Here is a 15761-nt window from a genome sequence, read left to right on the forward strand (position 1 = left end):
ATGACGAGAGGCTCTCCAGCGATAGCGCCGACAGTGGACTTAAGCGTGACAACAGTGACAGGGGGCTTAACGGCGACGACGGCGAAGCAAGGTGAGGGGAGAAGAGGGACTCATAGTGGCGGTGAGGAGAGAAGAGAAGAGGGGGTGTTCACGGGTTGAATAAAAAATAATAAACAAAGTAAAGTTGCTGGCCATTATAAAGTTGATGCAAAATAACCACGTGCAGCAAAGTTGCTAAATTATTTAAAAAAAAAATTAAAAATGATCTGGTTGCCAGGTCATTCGTGCACCGAATTCGGGAATTGAATTCGGTGCATTTATCATTACTCATTACAAAATGAGTTTCTTAGATAGTGATTTGTCCCATACTACACGAAAGAAGGTCAAGAATTTTATCCATCTCATTGTTCAATCGTCCACATTTTTGTAAAAAAAATGTATTCATTTTTAGTTGGATATTATTACAGAGGTTCCCATTATGACAAAAAAACATAAAAGGAATCTAAATATGAGCCCAAAAAAAACTTACTTTAAAAATAATGGATTAGCTTTTTTGCTAAAATTTTAAATGAGTTGTTTTATTTGGTAATGATAAAATTTTTTATCTCTTTTTCAAAAACAAATCATTTATTACCTTCTACAAAAAAAGATAATCACGGTGATTTATAAAAAATAAAAAAAAATCTCCAAAATCTAAAAAATATTTTCCCAGACAAATTCAAATGGTAAAATTAACAAATATATTTCTAACTTTTTAAAACACCTTCCTATTTTAATCATCAGATTCCAATTGGCGATAACAAGATAAATAAAACAAACAAAATTAAAATATACATACTTTCTAAATATAAACTCACTCAGTCCTACTCAAATTCAAACTGAATCCATATCATAGTATATATATATTTATATATATGACTAGTGGCTATAGTTGCTAGTTATATATAAAGACAAAGACCATAAAACCTTTCTTTTGCTTTCCAATTAATTAATTCTCTTTTCTTTTGTTTTTCTGATCTTGTCTTGTGATCAAGAGAAAACAACCATGCCTTCTCCAATCCTGCCTTGTTGCACTGTTCGGCAAAGCCCTTTCAGCGATGATCCTAACTGGTTCTACACAATCCATAGACCATTAGGCAATTTGGATCTCAGCCGCCTTGGACCTAACAGTCATCCACCTCCTCCTTCACTCACAATTGATTTAAACTTTGGCAGTCAGATGATCTCCAATTCCATTAATTTTGACGAACATGGACTCATATTAACAACTGAAACAAAGAGATTCATGTTGGATATCCAGGAATTCAATCAGAGATTCTCTGCAGAACTGGCCATAAACACTATGTTCATGAACACCTCAACCGGAGCAGCATTGTCCGTTGAAAGGTGTCAATTAATGGTATCTGATATCGCTGATTTTATGCTGACCTTTGTCCGGTATGGTATCTGTGCTGCGTATAATGATATCTTCATCAACTTGGAAGTGGTGGATCTTGTGCAAGATGAGGATTTGAATGGGATTCTCCAGGAATCATTTGAAGAATCTGAATTTAGTATTGCTTGTCCAGCATCACAGGTGCTTTTGGAGAGCTTGGTGACTGAGGTGTTCCTTGATGAAGAAGAAGAGGTGAGCTGCATGATATGTTTAGAAGAGCTTGTTGCTGGCACTGAGGTCAAACGTTTGCCATGCTCTCATGTTTTTCATGGAGATTGCATTGATGGTTGGTTTGCTCGGAGAGATTCTTGCCCGCTCTGTAGATTCACGTTGCATGCTTGAAAATGATGAAAAAGAGTTGGATATATAAATTCATAGTTACGTTTTGACAAATTGATGACAAACATCTTTTTATTATTTTTTATATTGTACTTGAGAGATTTCGAACTCGAGAACGTACAGAGATATTTGAAAACTATATATATATAGTTCTAGATAATATGTGTGATATTTATATATATATATATATATATGGTGGATATATAGATTCGGATATTATGTGTTTTTGGATATTGAAAATTATACTATGTATGTTTTAGTCAGCTGAATATATATATGAGTATTAAATATTCAGAGTTAACGCTTTTGTTATTCTGCTTCACCGGTTTTTGTTTTTGGCCTTTCTGGCAACATGAATATTATTATTATTATTTTTTAGTCCATGTTTCCAGCATGAACTAACGACACTAATTAAAGTGGCTGCACAAAATTTACTTATACATCTAATGAAAATCTCATTAATTTATTAGATATCTGACATGAACAATTCTTCCTTTAATCTCACTCCCAATGCATACCACAACAGAAAAATACCAGTGCTTTGTTTTAATGAAAATAATTCTGACTGACTTTTTACTTCTCTCTCTCTCTGAGGTTTTTACTTTTATTTTTTTAAATATCACAAATCAATACCAATCATCAAAAACATAATAATTACAAAAAAATTTACAAAAATTTATTATTTGATCTAATCTATTGATATTTTATAAATTATATTATGTAGTATATATAGTTTTGAAAAATCTATGTTTTAGTTTTGGTTTTTTATAAATTAATTTATATAATATATAAAATTATATTTTTAATATAGTTTTTGTAAAAATGTATTATTTGACTATGATTTTTATAAACAAAACTATAAATTAATGAATATAAATTTTAAAAAAATTGTAAAAATTTTATTATTTTTTTTCTTTTGCAATTCGCCCAACCCTACAATTTATGTATTTGCACCTGCATAATATATATATATATATATATAATGTAATTTTGTGGATGTTTACGAAGGTTTGTAGATTTGAAAAAATAAGAAAGAAAATATGTGAGCAGAGAGAGAACAAGGGATCGAGTGTTGTATTGTTGGAGAGGGGGCATTATATGCTAATCTAATGGTCCTTGGGGGACATTCGTAAATTTTAAATCTACGAACATCCCAAAATATTGAGCCTCCTATACATATTACTATATATATATATATATATATAAACATTGGAAATGTGATTTTTACTTGTATATGCTTCTAGATGTAAAAGCAATGTTTCCTTTTATATGTACTTTTATATTTCCACTTGTATATATATGTAGGGATGTCTGGTGAAAGAAATGGAAGCAGCTCCACAATGAGGAACAAAAGCTGTAAAAACAGATTTACGATGGATATGAGCAATTTTTTAAATCTAAGTTTGAACCCTGTTTGTGTTTTGGTTGATTGTTTGTTAATTTTTTATTTTTTTTTTAACAATTGTGACCCACAATTATTTGGAACTAATCAAATTTAAAGTATTAATTATACTTTTTAAGATGCAATTAGTTAGATAAAGTGTAATAACACATCAAAGAACAAACAAATGAATCCCCAAATAAACACAATTACATACAAGTTATCTAATTTTTATCTTCGAATGCATAACAAATAGGTCTCCATTTGGTTGTCTTCCATAAGCAGTCCCCATATTCCATAAAAATTATAATAAAGTTTACGTTGCTTATTTTATTTGAATTTGAATAAGATTAGCCATTTAAACTATTAGGATAATCTAAATTATGTGACGTAAGTTATATTATATAAATATAAGCTTCTAGCAATTTTTGACAATAAAAATTAAAAACTATCACCACATTCACAATGGTAACTTCTTTCTATGGAGCAAGAGGCCAAGGGGCCAACTCTGGTTTTCTCAATTACTGATGATTGATGTAAAACAATAATTTAACTTTTTCTATATGAAATATCTCTTCAATCATATATATATATATATATATATATTTGTATATGAAGGTTGTTGATCAATTGACTTTGTCTTGGTTTGACTAGTATTAGAAAGTTTTATCGCTCTTTCATCATTTTCTTAAATATGAGAACAAAATTTAAATTTGATTTAAATATTTAACATGTAATAAGAAATAACATGAGAAAAAATTTGAATAAAAAATAAATAAATTATAAGTCTGATATTTTTAACCATAAAGAATGTATGTTTGGGTCATGTGTTTTGAAATCAGTCTCTTACCACATAAAATTATTTATTTTGGTAGGTTAGTTTTAACCGCAGTTTATAAATATTAGAATAATATATATATACACGTTGAATGGGAATTTAAATTAAATATTCAGTGTTTAATTTGATATACTATATAGATAATAACCACACCAAATGAGATTTGTTTGTCTGAGGGGTTCATCCATCTCATAGTTTGTCCATATTTTTTTTAAAAAAAATATTGGTTTTTAGCCGGATATTATTACAGGACGTAATTAAGATATGAAAAGCATTAAAGTAAGCCAATTTGCAAAAGGAGATTTATTTTAAACTAATGAATTACGTAATTTTTGTTAAAATTTTAAATGAATTTTTTTATTTGGCAATGGATAAAATTTTTATTTTTCAAAAATAAAATATTTATCAACTTCTAGAAATAAAGATAATCCAGGGTTATAAAAAAAATCTCCAAATTCTAAACATTATTTAAAAAAAAAATCAAATCATAAAATGAACAAATATATTTCTTACATTTTAAAATACCCTTTTTTTTTATTCATAAAATTCCCACATGTGATAACAACATAAATAAAACAAACAAAATTAATCAAATATAAAATCTAAAAACAGCCCCTAACTATTAAATATGAATACTTCTAAATATAAACTAACTAGTCCTACTCAAATTCAAACTCAATCCATATCATAATATCCATATCATAATATATGATTAAAAACTAGTTATATAAAGAGAATGAAACCTTTCTTTTGCTTTCCAATTAACTCTCTTCTCTTTCTATTTTCTCCAGTCTTTGTGATCAAGAGAAAACAACTATGTCTTCTTCCATTATGTCTTCTCCCACTGTTCGTCAAAGCCCTTTCAGTGATGATCCTAACTGGTTCTACACAATCCATAGTTCATTAGGCAATTTGGATATTCATCATGTTTTCACCGACAACACACCACCTCCTCCTCCACTCACAATTGACTTAAAGTTTACCACTTATACGTTCTCCAGTTTCACAAATTTAGCAGAGCAACCACTACCATTAACAACTGAAACAAAGAGATTCATGTTGGATATCCAGGATTTCAATCAGCGCTTCTCTGCAGAGCAAACCATCAACTCTATGATCAGGAACACGTCAACCGGTGCAACATTGTCCATTGAAAGACGTCGATGGATGGTCTCCGACATCTCTAATTTTATGATGTCCTTTGTCCGAGATGGTTATAATGAGATCTTCATCAACTTGGATGTGGTGGAGCTTGTGCCAGATGAGGATTTGGATGGGATTCTCCGGGAATCATTTGAAGATGCTGAATTGAGTGCATGTCCGGCATCACATGCACTTTTGGAGAGCTTGGTGACGGAGGTGTTTCGTGACGACGAAGAAGCAGTGAGCTGCATGATATGTTTGGAAGAGTTTGTTGCTGGTGTTGAGGTCAAACGTTTGCCGTGCTCTCATCTTTTTCATGGTGGCTGCATTGATAGTTGGTTTGTGCGGAAGGATTCTTGCCCGCTTTGTAGATTCACGTTGCATGAAGAGTTGGATTCATAGTTAATTAAGTGCAGTGCAGAGATATATTTGGAAACTGTACAGGTCTAAATATATAATATGTGTGATGTTAATTTGTATTGAAAATTATGCTATGCATATTTGAGGCAGCTGAATAAGAGTGTTGAATTAATTTAGAGTTATTAATGTTTTTGTTAATCTGCTTCACCGCTGTAGAGATATTTGAAAAGTATATATTAGAAATAAAGATAATATATACTACTAATTAAAGATAATATAATTGAATATTTGTTATTCTGCTTCACAGTTCAAGAGTAGACACTCCTCCTTTTAATTATTTGGGCAGACCTGAGATGTCCGACAGTGTTTTTTGTCTATTTAAATTTTTATCCTTGCTTTTTATTTTTTTTGTGGTATTTTGTATCTCCTCACCACTGGTGAGAGGAGTTTCCTATTTTATATTGTTGTTTCTTTTTCAATAAATTTGTGGTTTATTCACACACTTCAGTAAAAAAAAACATAAGTGATTAATAAAAAAGAAATCTCCAAAATTATTTTCTAAAAAAAAAAAACAAGATCCAGTTTTTTTTTGTTCGTTTGGGCAACATGAATATTATTATTATTATTTACTCCATTTTTCTTGGATGTCGAACTAACGACTCTAAAGGGGATGGTTGTTTTGATGGGTGAAAGCACAAATTAAATTCTCTAAAACATTTAATTAAAATCTCATTAATTTATTAGATCGATATCTTTGACACAATTCTTCCTTTAATCTCACTGCCAAAGCATACCACAACAGATAAATACTAGTTAAAACAGTGCTTTGTCTTTATGTGGTGTAAGTTATATTATATAAATATAAGCTTCTCACAATTTTTGCCAATTGAAATTATCAACACCTTCGTAATGGTAACTCCTTGTTATGGAGCAAGAGGCCAAGGGGCCCACTTCAAATTTTTTAGTTGCGGATGATGATTGATGTGAAACAATAATATAATTTCTTGTCTATGAAATATCTCCTCAATCATTTTCTTGTATATGAAAGTTGTTCATCAATTGACCATGCATGTGTCTTGGGTTGACAAATGTTAAAAAGGTTTATTGCTCTTTCATCATTTTCTTAAACATGAATAAAAAATTTTAAAATTTGATTTAAATATTAAATATGTGATAAGAAATAATATGAGTAAAAAATGAGTAAAAAATAAAATACAAGCATGTGATTTTTTAACCATAAAAAAATGTTTGTTTAGGCCATGTAATTTGAAATTAATCCGTCATCACGTAAATTATTTATTTTGATAGGTTAGTTTTAATCGCAATTTATAAATACTAAAATAAAGAATATATATATACACTGAAAATGAGAATTTAAATTAAATATCCTGTATTTAATTTGATACACTATATAGATAATAACCACAAAAAAAATGAGATTTTTAAATTGTTATTTGTCATCTCTAAGGCAAATAAAGATAGAAGGTTTTATTCATCTCATGGTTTATCCATATATATATATATATATATATATATATTAAATATTAGATTTTAGCTCGATATCATCACAAGAGGTAAGAAATGAATTAAGCAATAAAAAAAATCCTAATTTGCAAAATTAATGAATTAGTTATTTTTGTTAAAATTTTAAATGATTTTTCATTTAATACCGGATAAAATATCTAATCTCTTTTTCAAAAATTAAATATTTCTAAACTTCTAGAAATGAAACAACCCTCGGTGATTTATATTTAAAAACCCAGGAATCTAAACATTATTTAAAAAAAAAAAGAAAGAAATTCAAATTATAAAATTAACTAATATATTTCTCACTCTTTAAAAAACCTTCCTTTTTAATCATCAAATCAACATTGGTGATAACAAGATAAATAAAACAAACAAAATTCAAATATAAAATCTAAAAACAGTCCCTAATTAATAAATATTAAATATGAATACTTTCCAAACATAAACTCACTCAATCTTCTACTCAAACTCAAACTAATATATGACTAGTGACTAGTTATATAAAGACCAATAAACCTTTCTTTTGCTTTCCAATTAAATCTCTTATACTTCTTTTCTCTCCTATCTCTGTGATCAAGAGAAAACAACCATGTCTTCTTCCATCATGTCTTCTCCCACTGTTCGTCAAAGCCCTTTCAGTGATGATCCTAACTGGTTCTACACAATCCATAGTTCATTAGGCAATTTGGATATTCATCATGTTTTCACCGACAACACACCACCTCCTCCTCCACTCACAATTGACTTAAAGTTTACCACTTACACGTTCTCCAGTTTCACAAATTTAGCAGAGCAACCACTACCATTAACAACTGAAACAAAGAGATTCATGTTGGATATCCAGGATTTCAATCAGCGCTTCTCTGCAGAGCAAACCATCAACTCTATGATCAGGAACACGTCAACCGGTGCAACATTGTCCATTGAAAGGCGTCGATGGATGGTCTCCGACATCTCTAATTTTATGATGTCCTTTGTCCGAGATGGTTATAATGAGATCTTCATCAACTTGGATGTGGTGGAGCTTGTGCCAGATGAGGATTTGGATGGGATTCTCCGGGAATCATTTGAAGATGCTGAATTGAGTGCATGTCCGGCATCACATGCACTTTTGGAGAGCTTGGTGACCGAAGTGTTTCGTGACGACGAAGAAGCAGTGAGCTGCATGATATGTTTGGAAGAGTTTGTTGCTGGTGTTGAGGTCAAACGTTTGCCGTGCTCTCATCTTTTTCATGGTGGCTGCATTGATAGTTGGTTTGTGCGGAAGGATTCTTGCCCGCTTTGTAGATTCACGTTGCATGAAGAGTTGGATTCATAGTTAATTAAGTGCAGTGCAGAGATATATTTGGAAACTGTACAGGTCTAAATATATAATATGTGTGATGTTAATTTGTATATAGTATACAGTTCTGGATAATACATGTTTCTTAATTGGATATTGAAAATTATACTATGCATATTCGAGGCAGCTGAATAAGAGTGTTAAATCAGAGTTAATTTTGTTGTTATTTTGCTTCAGTAACAGTCTATTATTGCAATTGTTGTTTTCTGATATCTGATTTGTGTGGTAACGTACTGTGGATTAGCATGCAGTGTCCATGTTAATTTTCTTTTTCTTTTATTTTTTTTTTGGGGCAACATTAAGATTATTATTGTTATTTGCTCCATGTTTCTACATGCTGAACAAATTGTTATAAAGTTGATGTTCTTTTGAGCTTATATGAACATATTGATTACTTTCACCAAAATATTTAATTAAAATCTCATTTATTAGCTAGATCTCTGACATGCACAATTCTTCCTTTAATCTCACTGTCAAAGCATACTTACTACAGCAGAAAAATACTAGTTAAAACAAGAGCTGTGAAAACAAATTAAGGACGGATAGGAGCAAGCTTTGAATTTAAGTTTGAACCCAATTGGTGTTTTAGTTAATGGTTTATTAAATTGTGTTTTTAAGTAATTGTGTCTGACCATTATTTGGAACTAATTAATGTTAAAATAAATTTAATTTTTAAAATGCAATTAGTTAAATAGAAAGTAATAATACCTTAAAGTAAACATAATTAATGTTAAAATACATTTAATTTTTAACAAGCAAATGGATCCCCAAATAAACATAATTATATGCAAGTTATGCAATTTTTATCTTAAAATACGTCACAAATAAGTCTTTATTTGGTTTAGTTTTCTGCAATTGATTGCCATATTGCATGAAAATTATACAACAATTTAAGTATGCTTATTTAATTTGAATTTAAATAAGATTGATCATTTGGGCTATCAAGATAATCTAATTTATGTAGTATATAAGATATATTATATAACTTCCTAACTATTTTTAATAATTGAAATTTTAGAATTTACATTTTAGTGAACTATTTGAATATCGTTTGTATTTCTAAATTTAGGACCATCCAAAATTTTCTGTTGGTGATGATTGTGGTGAAAGGATAATATAATTTCTTGTGGATGAAATATTTTTTCAATCAAGAAGGTTGTTGATCAATTGATCACATGTTGGTTTAATTTGTGTAAAAAGGTTATAATGCTCTTTCATATCCATCTCATTTTCAAGAGGAGGATATTTATGGTTGATTTTTTGATGTGTAAAAAATCTTGCAGTTCCTGATCTGCAGTTATTATGACACACATTAAAGCATGGTCAAATTCATCCATCCTAACACCATCAATGATTATTACCAGATACAACATTGTAATTCAACAAGTTTTGGAATAAACCAATAGCCACCAAAATGGTATTTCTAATCATGATGCTGTTAATTTGAAATATAATTAAAGTGGTACTTAGTTTTTTTTGGCCTTGATTGAACAAAATACAAGAAAAAAAAAAAATCATATAACTGACCAAAACATAGCTGGAATTAATGATTTGTAGTTGATATTGTACATATAAGGATTTGAGTTAAAAAACCATCCGCTTAAATGATGAATGATCTTCTATTATTTACACCTATGAATTATCATTGTATTTTTTTAAATAATATGCGTAAAACATGCCAAATACGTATTTATTATTATTATTTCTCAACCATGTATTATGAGAGAGTTGAATTTTGATTAATTACATAATTTACTACATAAAAGTCAAGTACGGTTATCACTTTGGCCTCCATTTTTGTTTTTTTTAGACAAAAGTGATGAGCACATGTTAGTATTTTTATCGTGCGTGAGTTATTATCTCGAACATCCTTGTAGGGGCGTGTGCGAGGGAGTTAATACCTTGAATGCGGCTTCACTTCATGGACTCACATAAGTAAGGGATAAAATATTATTCGTCACTTAATTTTTCCAATGAGTATCCAAATTATTCAAGGGTCTTCATTTATTAAAAAAAAAAAAAAATCCCACTTAAAAACCTCATCAAGTCGAGCACAACCAACTGGTTCATGAACCCGGGCCGGGTCAAAAGCCTGCCACATTTAAATGGGACCGAGAGGCGCCTAACCGACACCGTCGGCCGCGCTCATCATCGTTCTCTAAGATCTCTTTTGAACCGCGAAAACCGGGCCCGATCTTCTCCTCCACAGCGCTCACCGAGAAACCCCATCACTCCACCGCCATGCCGCGCCCGCTGGACCGCGCCACCTCCGCCACCGCCCTCATCCTCCTCGCTGCCCACCTCCTTCTTGCCCTCGAACATTCTTCGGCCCCCGCTTTCCTCCCTCTCGCCTTCTCCAAGCGCCGTCCTGACGATGCCGAGCGCCGGCAACTCCGTGCTGATCTGCTCCCCGATCGCCCAATCGCCCGCATGAGGCTCTACGACGATCTCCTCACCAATGGGTACCTCGCACCAACCTCCGTTCTTCTCATCTTGTTTTCTATTTGAAGCCCTAGGGTTGATTGTTTCTTGGGTTGCGGTTTTTTTGTAGGTATTATACTGCTCGCATTTGGATTGGGACGCCGCCGCAGGAGTTTGCTCTTATTGTGGATACCGGTAGCACGGTGACTTACGTCCCCTGCTCGCCGTGCGATGGTTGCGGCAGCCACCAGGTATCCTGGTGACCTAAGTTTCTTTGTTTTCCTCATTTGGTTGATTTTTGAGTTATTGCGTATATGAAGTACTGGAAAAGTGCATTTTGGAATCTCATGTGTATTGAATTGTTATTCACATATTATCATATGTTTTCTCTTTTGCATGCATTGGATATTTATACAAATCTATAATCAAATTTTCCCTTTTTTGACTGCATGGCAATTGATTTTATTGTTGAGAATTTTCTACATTTTAATGCTTCATTATGTTTCCTGGCATCAATCAAGTCCCTCAAATGAATTTTCCCTTGGTTGAACATGATAGGAAATGTCACTGTATGCTAGTCTTTCAAGTTCAGCCTCAAAAATGCTTCTTGGAATATAATTTTTATGAAAATATACTGTTATTGAGTGAAATCTGCTTTTGTGCTTTGTTGAATGTTGATAGCCTTTTTGTAGGTGGCGTACTAATGTTTACATGTTTTCTTTATTCTCTGAAATTTTTACTTGATGTTAGGATCCTCAATTTCAACCTGAATTGTCAAAATCATATGAGCCAGTAAAGTGCAATGCAGATTGTACGTGCAATGAGGAGTTGATGCAGTGCACTTATGAGAGGCAATATGCGGAAATGAGCTCTAGCAGTGGGGTTCTTGGTAAGGACATTGTGTCATTTGGAAATCAAAGCACACTTGAACCCCAACGTGCTGTTTTTGGTTGTGAAAATTCTGAAACTGGCGATCTCTTCAGTCAACATGCTGATGGGATAATGGGTCTTGGTCGTGGTGAGCTCAGTATCATGGATCAATTGGTTGAGAAGGGTGTGATAAATGATTCATTTTCTTTATGCTATGGTGGCATGGATATTGGTGGGGGTGCAATGGTTCTCGGTGGTGTATCTCCTCCTCCTGAGATGGTATTTTCACGTTCAGATCCCTTTCGCAGGTACTGTGGGCCATTTCTTGCTGGAGTAAAGAGTGTATGATCTTGCTTAATAATATAATTGACACAACTCACGAATTTACAACAGTATTGGAATGTCAACAGCCCCTATTACAATGTTGATCTGAAAGAAATACATGTGGCTGGAAAGCGGCTGCAGATAGATCCTAAGGTCTTTGATAGAAAACATGGAACCATCTTGGACAGTGGTACAACATATGCATACCTACCAGAAGAGGCTTTCACACTGTTCAGAGATTCTGTAAGATATCTTCTTTGGTTTTCATTATGTATACAATAATATAAGGTGTTTTCCTTCATGCCATTTATCTGGTTCTTGTAGATCATCAATAATCTACATCTCAAACAAATTCCTGGTCCAGATCCAAATTACAAAGACATTTGTTTTTCTGGTGCTGGAAGGTAATATGTCTAGCAAATAAATTTAGAGATACATTCTTTCACTTCTTGAAGGGATGCTTTTTCTGTGTCAGACTTCACTTAAATTATTTTCCCTGGTAACTGTCAGCGACACCTCCCAACTCTCGAAGACCTTTCCTCAGGTTGATATGGTATTCGGAAGTGGACAAAAACTCTCTCTTTCTCCAGAAAACTACTTGTTTCGAGTAAGATGACAAAATGCAATTGAGAATCATGCTTCCTTTGTAGAGAGTGCTTAGGGATTCAAAATATAACTTAAGTTACCACTGGCTTCTTTGCTTGTCTTTAGTATTGGCTTTATGGATATGCTAATTGACATATTTTCATTTTCCTTGTTTATTTTCTGGATAAAGCATTTGAAGGTCCATGATGCTTATTGCATGGGATTTTTTCCAAATGGAGAAGACCCATCTACACTTTTGGGTGGTAAGGTTTCTTATTTTCCAATTATTTTCAAAATTTTTTGGTGATTTTTACTCTTCACGTTAACTATTTCTTGTCATGCTACTCCATTTGGTCTTATGTTATTATATAATGAAAATTATCCTTTACTGTTTAGTGCTATCTTTCAATTCAATGCTAATTTCTGCTCACTTGGGATGTACTTTTCATCTTGCAGGTATTATTGTCCGCAACATTCTGGTCACATATGACCGTCAAAACCGAAGAATTGGGTTCTGGAAAACTAACTGTTCCCATTTGTGGGAGGCACTGCATATGGATGTTACACCTTCATCTATGCCTTCAGCTTCTCATGATAAGAATTACACTGGAGAAAACTCTTCTGCAGCATCTTCTAGTGCTCCGCAGAGCTATAATTTACCAGGTCCAGTATGAAGCACAGATGCTGATAGCCTTAACCATTTAATACTTACTATTACTTGTTTGTAGCTTTATGTTGTTAGCCCTTGTATCTCTCAATTAAATTTATCCTTTGTCTTCAACTATTTTCTACTCTCCAAGTAACTTTTAAGATAAAGCCTTTCTTTTGTTTAGTTATTACAGAAAGTTTTAGATTCATAAACATACCAGTTGGAGGGGGTTATGGCAAGCAGATGCATTTACTATTAAGATGCTTATTTTTTTAGTTGCCCAGTTTTTCTTTAAATTGGAATGCTGATAGGAGAAGTTCAACATTGATGCTTAAAGATGACATAAAATCTGTGTTTTGAGGATTGTGTGTCTTTGAAAAGGTGATGTTATTCCACCAAGATAGTCTTATTCCCTTCCTTCTATTTAGTGAATAAATGTGAAGAACTTTTCTTCTTCCTTTTCTGTGTTCATCATTAGAGTTATCACTTGTTACTATTAGACTGTTGCTGCTGTAGACCATTGAAATTCCTCTTTCCCTTTAAGACCCTGGTTACATTTAGCAGTTTTTAGTGTTCTCAAGGAGTTCATCATCCATTGGAATGCTTGTTACGATCATTTTTTCTCAACTTTTCAGGTCAATTTCAAATTGGAGCCATAACCTTTGAGATCTCTTTGAGTGTGAAATATCCAGAATTGGTGCCTCATGATGTGGAGCTCGCAGAAGTTATTGCATATCAATTGGAAGTTGATGCAAATCAGGTGAAATACTATATTTCCTGGTTCGTTTTGTTTGATTATTTTTGTTTAGGTGAAAAGGGTATTCTTTGGATCAGATTTTTTAACTGTAGCAATAGTTATATTCTGGGTTTTTTTTATTGGGCATCAATAATTGCAAGAATCTCACATTTTACCATGTCATTCAAGATCCTAGTTTTTGACATTCTGTACTCTACCATAACATGGTTTTGTGGGACAACATCTATGTCGGGAAATTTCATCCAATACTGTTTAACCAAGTTTAGCAAGTCTAAATTCTGACAGGTTCATTTGCTGAACTTCACAAATTTGGGCAATTCTACCCTGATAAAATGTGCTATCATCCCTTCAGATTCTACTAACTTCATTTCTAATGACACAGCCATGGTAAGTCATGATCTACTATTTCTAAATACATACTGGGATAAAATTTTCTATGCAAACATGTTAATCCATTATCTCATGCTTACAGAGCATTATTTCTCGTCTAGCTGAACATCGGGTTCACCTTCCTAAAAATTTAGGCAGTTATCAGTTGGTTAAGTGGAAGGTTGATCCACCATTGAAAAGGTACTAGCTTTGTCCCTTTTTTTATTTTTTATTTTTTAAAGAAATGTGGACAGAAGCTTTTCTTCTGTGTCAAACCAAGCAACTTTATTGTCAAAATTTCTTATATAGCAAATGGTAATATTAATTACTTCGACTTTTATAGTTATTAAAAGTTAAAATGATTGACTACACTGTAATTTCATATGGCAGGAAATGGTGGCATGAGCATTTAGTGCCAGTGATTTTTGGCATCTTAGTTGCTGCAGTGCTTAGCCTGTCAATGTTGGTAGTATTGCGGAGATACAGATGTAGAGTATCAGGGACATACACCCGTGTAGAGGCTACTTCTTCTGAGCAGGAGCTCCAGACTTTTTAGATGATCAATGCTTCTTAGCCAGCATCTCTTTGTGGCCTTTATTCACGACAGATTTAAAAGCTGAAGATTTGTATAATCTTGGAGAAGCAGTATACTGATTGAAAATGACCGAGAATGCAAAGCACCTGAAGCTCCTTGGTTCTCAGGTTTTTAATTGGGAGAACTATAGATGGAAGATATAATGAATTGGCGGCTGTTGCTTCCTGCCTGTTCTCTTTATTTGCCTAAGATGATTTGTGCTGTTGGAAAGCTTTTCTCGATCTGAGCTGAAATAGATCCACAGTACCACTTGCCAAGCATATTCATAATAAACTTCGCCAACAATTAACAGTTAAAAGACAATGTTCCTGATTGCATTCTGTTTATCTTTTCTAGATGTTTGATGCTTATTAATACACTATGTGTGATAACTATTTCTTAGTCCTTTCCTGCTGTATGTTTGCTCTTAACTATATGTAGTTTCAGATTCAGTTAGGCAAGTTCATTTGAAGGCCAAAATTTAACATTTATCCATCCATTATTGTTGGTAATAAAGGATGCAATGAAATTCTAAACTTTGTTGGACCCTTGTCAGGTATGCATGTGGGGATGGGTGAGGAATGAAATCCCCGTTCTCATTTCCATTCCCCACGGGTGATGGTTCCCTTACCCACTCTTTTGTTGGGGAGAAATTCTCCCAATCACTCTTTTGTGGGGATCCCACTCTACAGAGAAGCATGCCCCACATGAATTTTTTTTTTTCTTCTATAACATACATATCATACATAAAATAAAAAAATTTATATAAAATATTTCTCATAACAAATGATAATATAATGTATGATGAAATGACAATATCAAAGTTTAAGTTAATTAATACAAATAA

General features: G+C 32.6%; 4 protein-coding genes across 4 annotated transcripts; all 4 read left to right on the top strand.

Annotated features, from left to right (window-relative positions):
- Positions 1 to 1777, top strand: LOC120258097. The gene is made up of 2 exons (XM_039265442.1): positions 1 to 91; positions 1035 to 1777. The coding sequence occupies exons 1-2, from the start codon at positions 1 to 3 to the stop codon at positions 1775 to 1777; spliced, it is 834 nt and encodes a 277-aa protein (XP_039121376.1).
- Positions 1778 to 4809: 3032 nt separating this feature from the next.
- LOC120258099 (probable E3 ubiquitin-protein ligase RHG1A) lies at positions 4810 to 5601 on the top strand. The gene has a single exon (XM_039265444.1). It carries the CDS (start codon positions 4810 to 4812, stop codon positions 5536 to 5538), a length of 729 nt encoding a protein of 242 aa, XP_039121378.1. The 3' UTR covers positions 5539 to 5601.
- Positions 5602 to 7612: 2011 nt separating this feature from the next.
- LOC120258101 (probable E3 ubiquitin-protein ligase RHG1A) lies at positions 7613 to 8341 on the top strand. Its single transcript, XM_039265445.1, has one exon. The coding sequence runs from the start codon at positions 7613 to 7615 to the stop codon at positions 8339 to 8341; it is 729 nt and encodes a 242-aa protein (XP_039121379.1).
- Positions 8342 to 10502: 2161 nt separating this feature from the next.
- Positions 10503 to 15399, top strand: LOC120257882 (aspartic proteinase CDR1-like). Its single transcript, XM_039265173.1, has 12 exons — positions 10503 to 10827; positions 10917 to 11037; positions 11537 to 11964; positions 12067 to 12223; positions 12305 to 12384; positions 12491 to 12587; positions 12756 to 12828; positions 13022 to 13228; positions 13850 to 13974; positions 14257 to 14358; positions 14444 to 14541; positions 14731 to 15399. Exons 1-12 carry the CDS (start codon positions 10607 to 10609, stop codon positions 14894 to 14896), a joined length of 1875 nt encoding a protein of 624 aa, XP_039121107.1. The 5' UTR covers positions 10503 to 10606; the 3' UTR covers positions 14897 to 15399.
- The last annotated feature ends 362 nt before the right edge of the window (positions 15400 to 15761 follow it).

Source organism: Dioscorea cayenensis, chromosome 4, assembly GCF_009730915.1.
Source record: "Dioscorea cayenensis subsp. rotundata cultivar TDr96_F1 chromosome 4, TDr96_F1_v2_PseudoChromosome.rev07_lg8_w22 25.fasta, whole genome shotgun sequence".
NCBI classification, from domain to species: domain Eukaryota; kingdom Viridiplantae; phylum Streptophyta; class Magnoliopsida; order Dioscoreales; family Dioscoreaceae; genus Dioscorea; species Dioscorea cayenensis.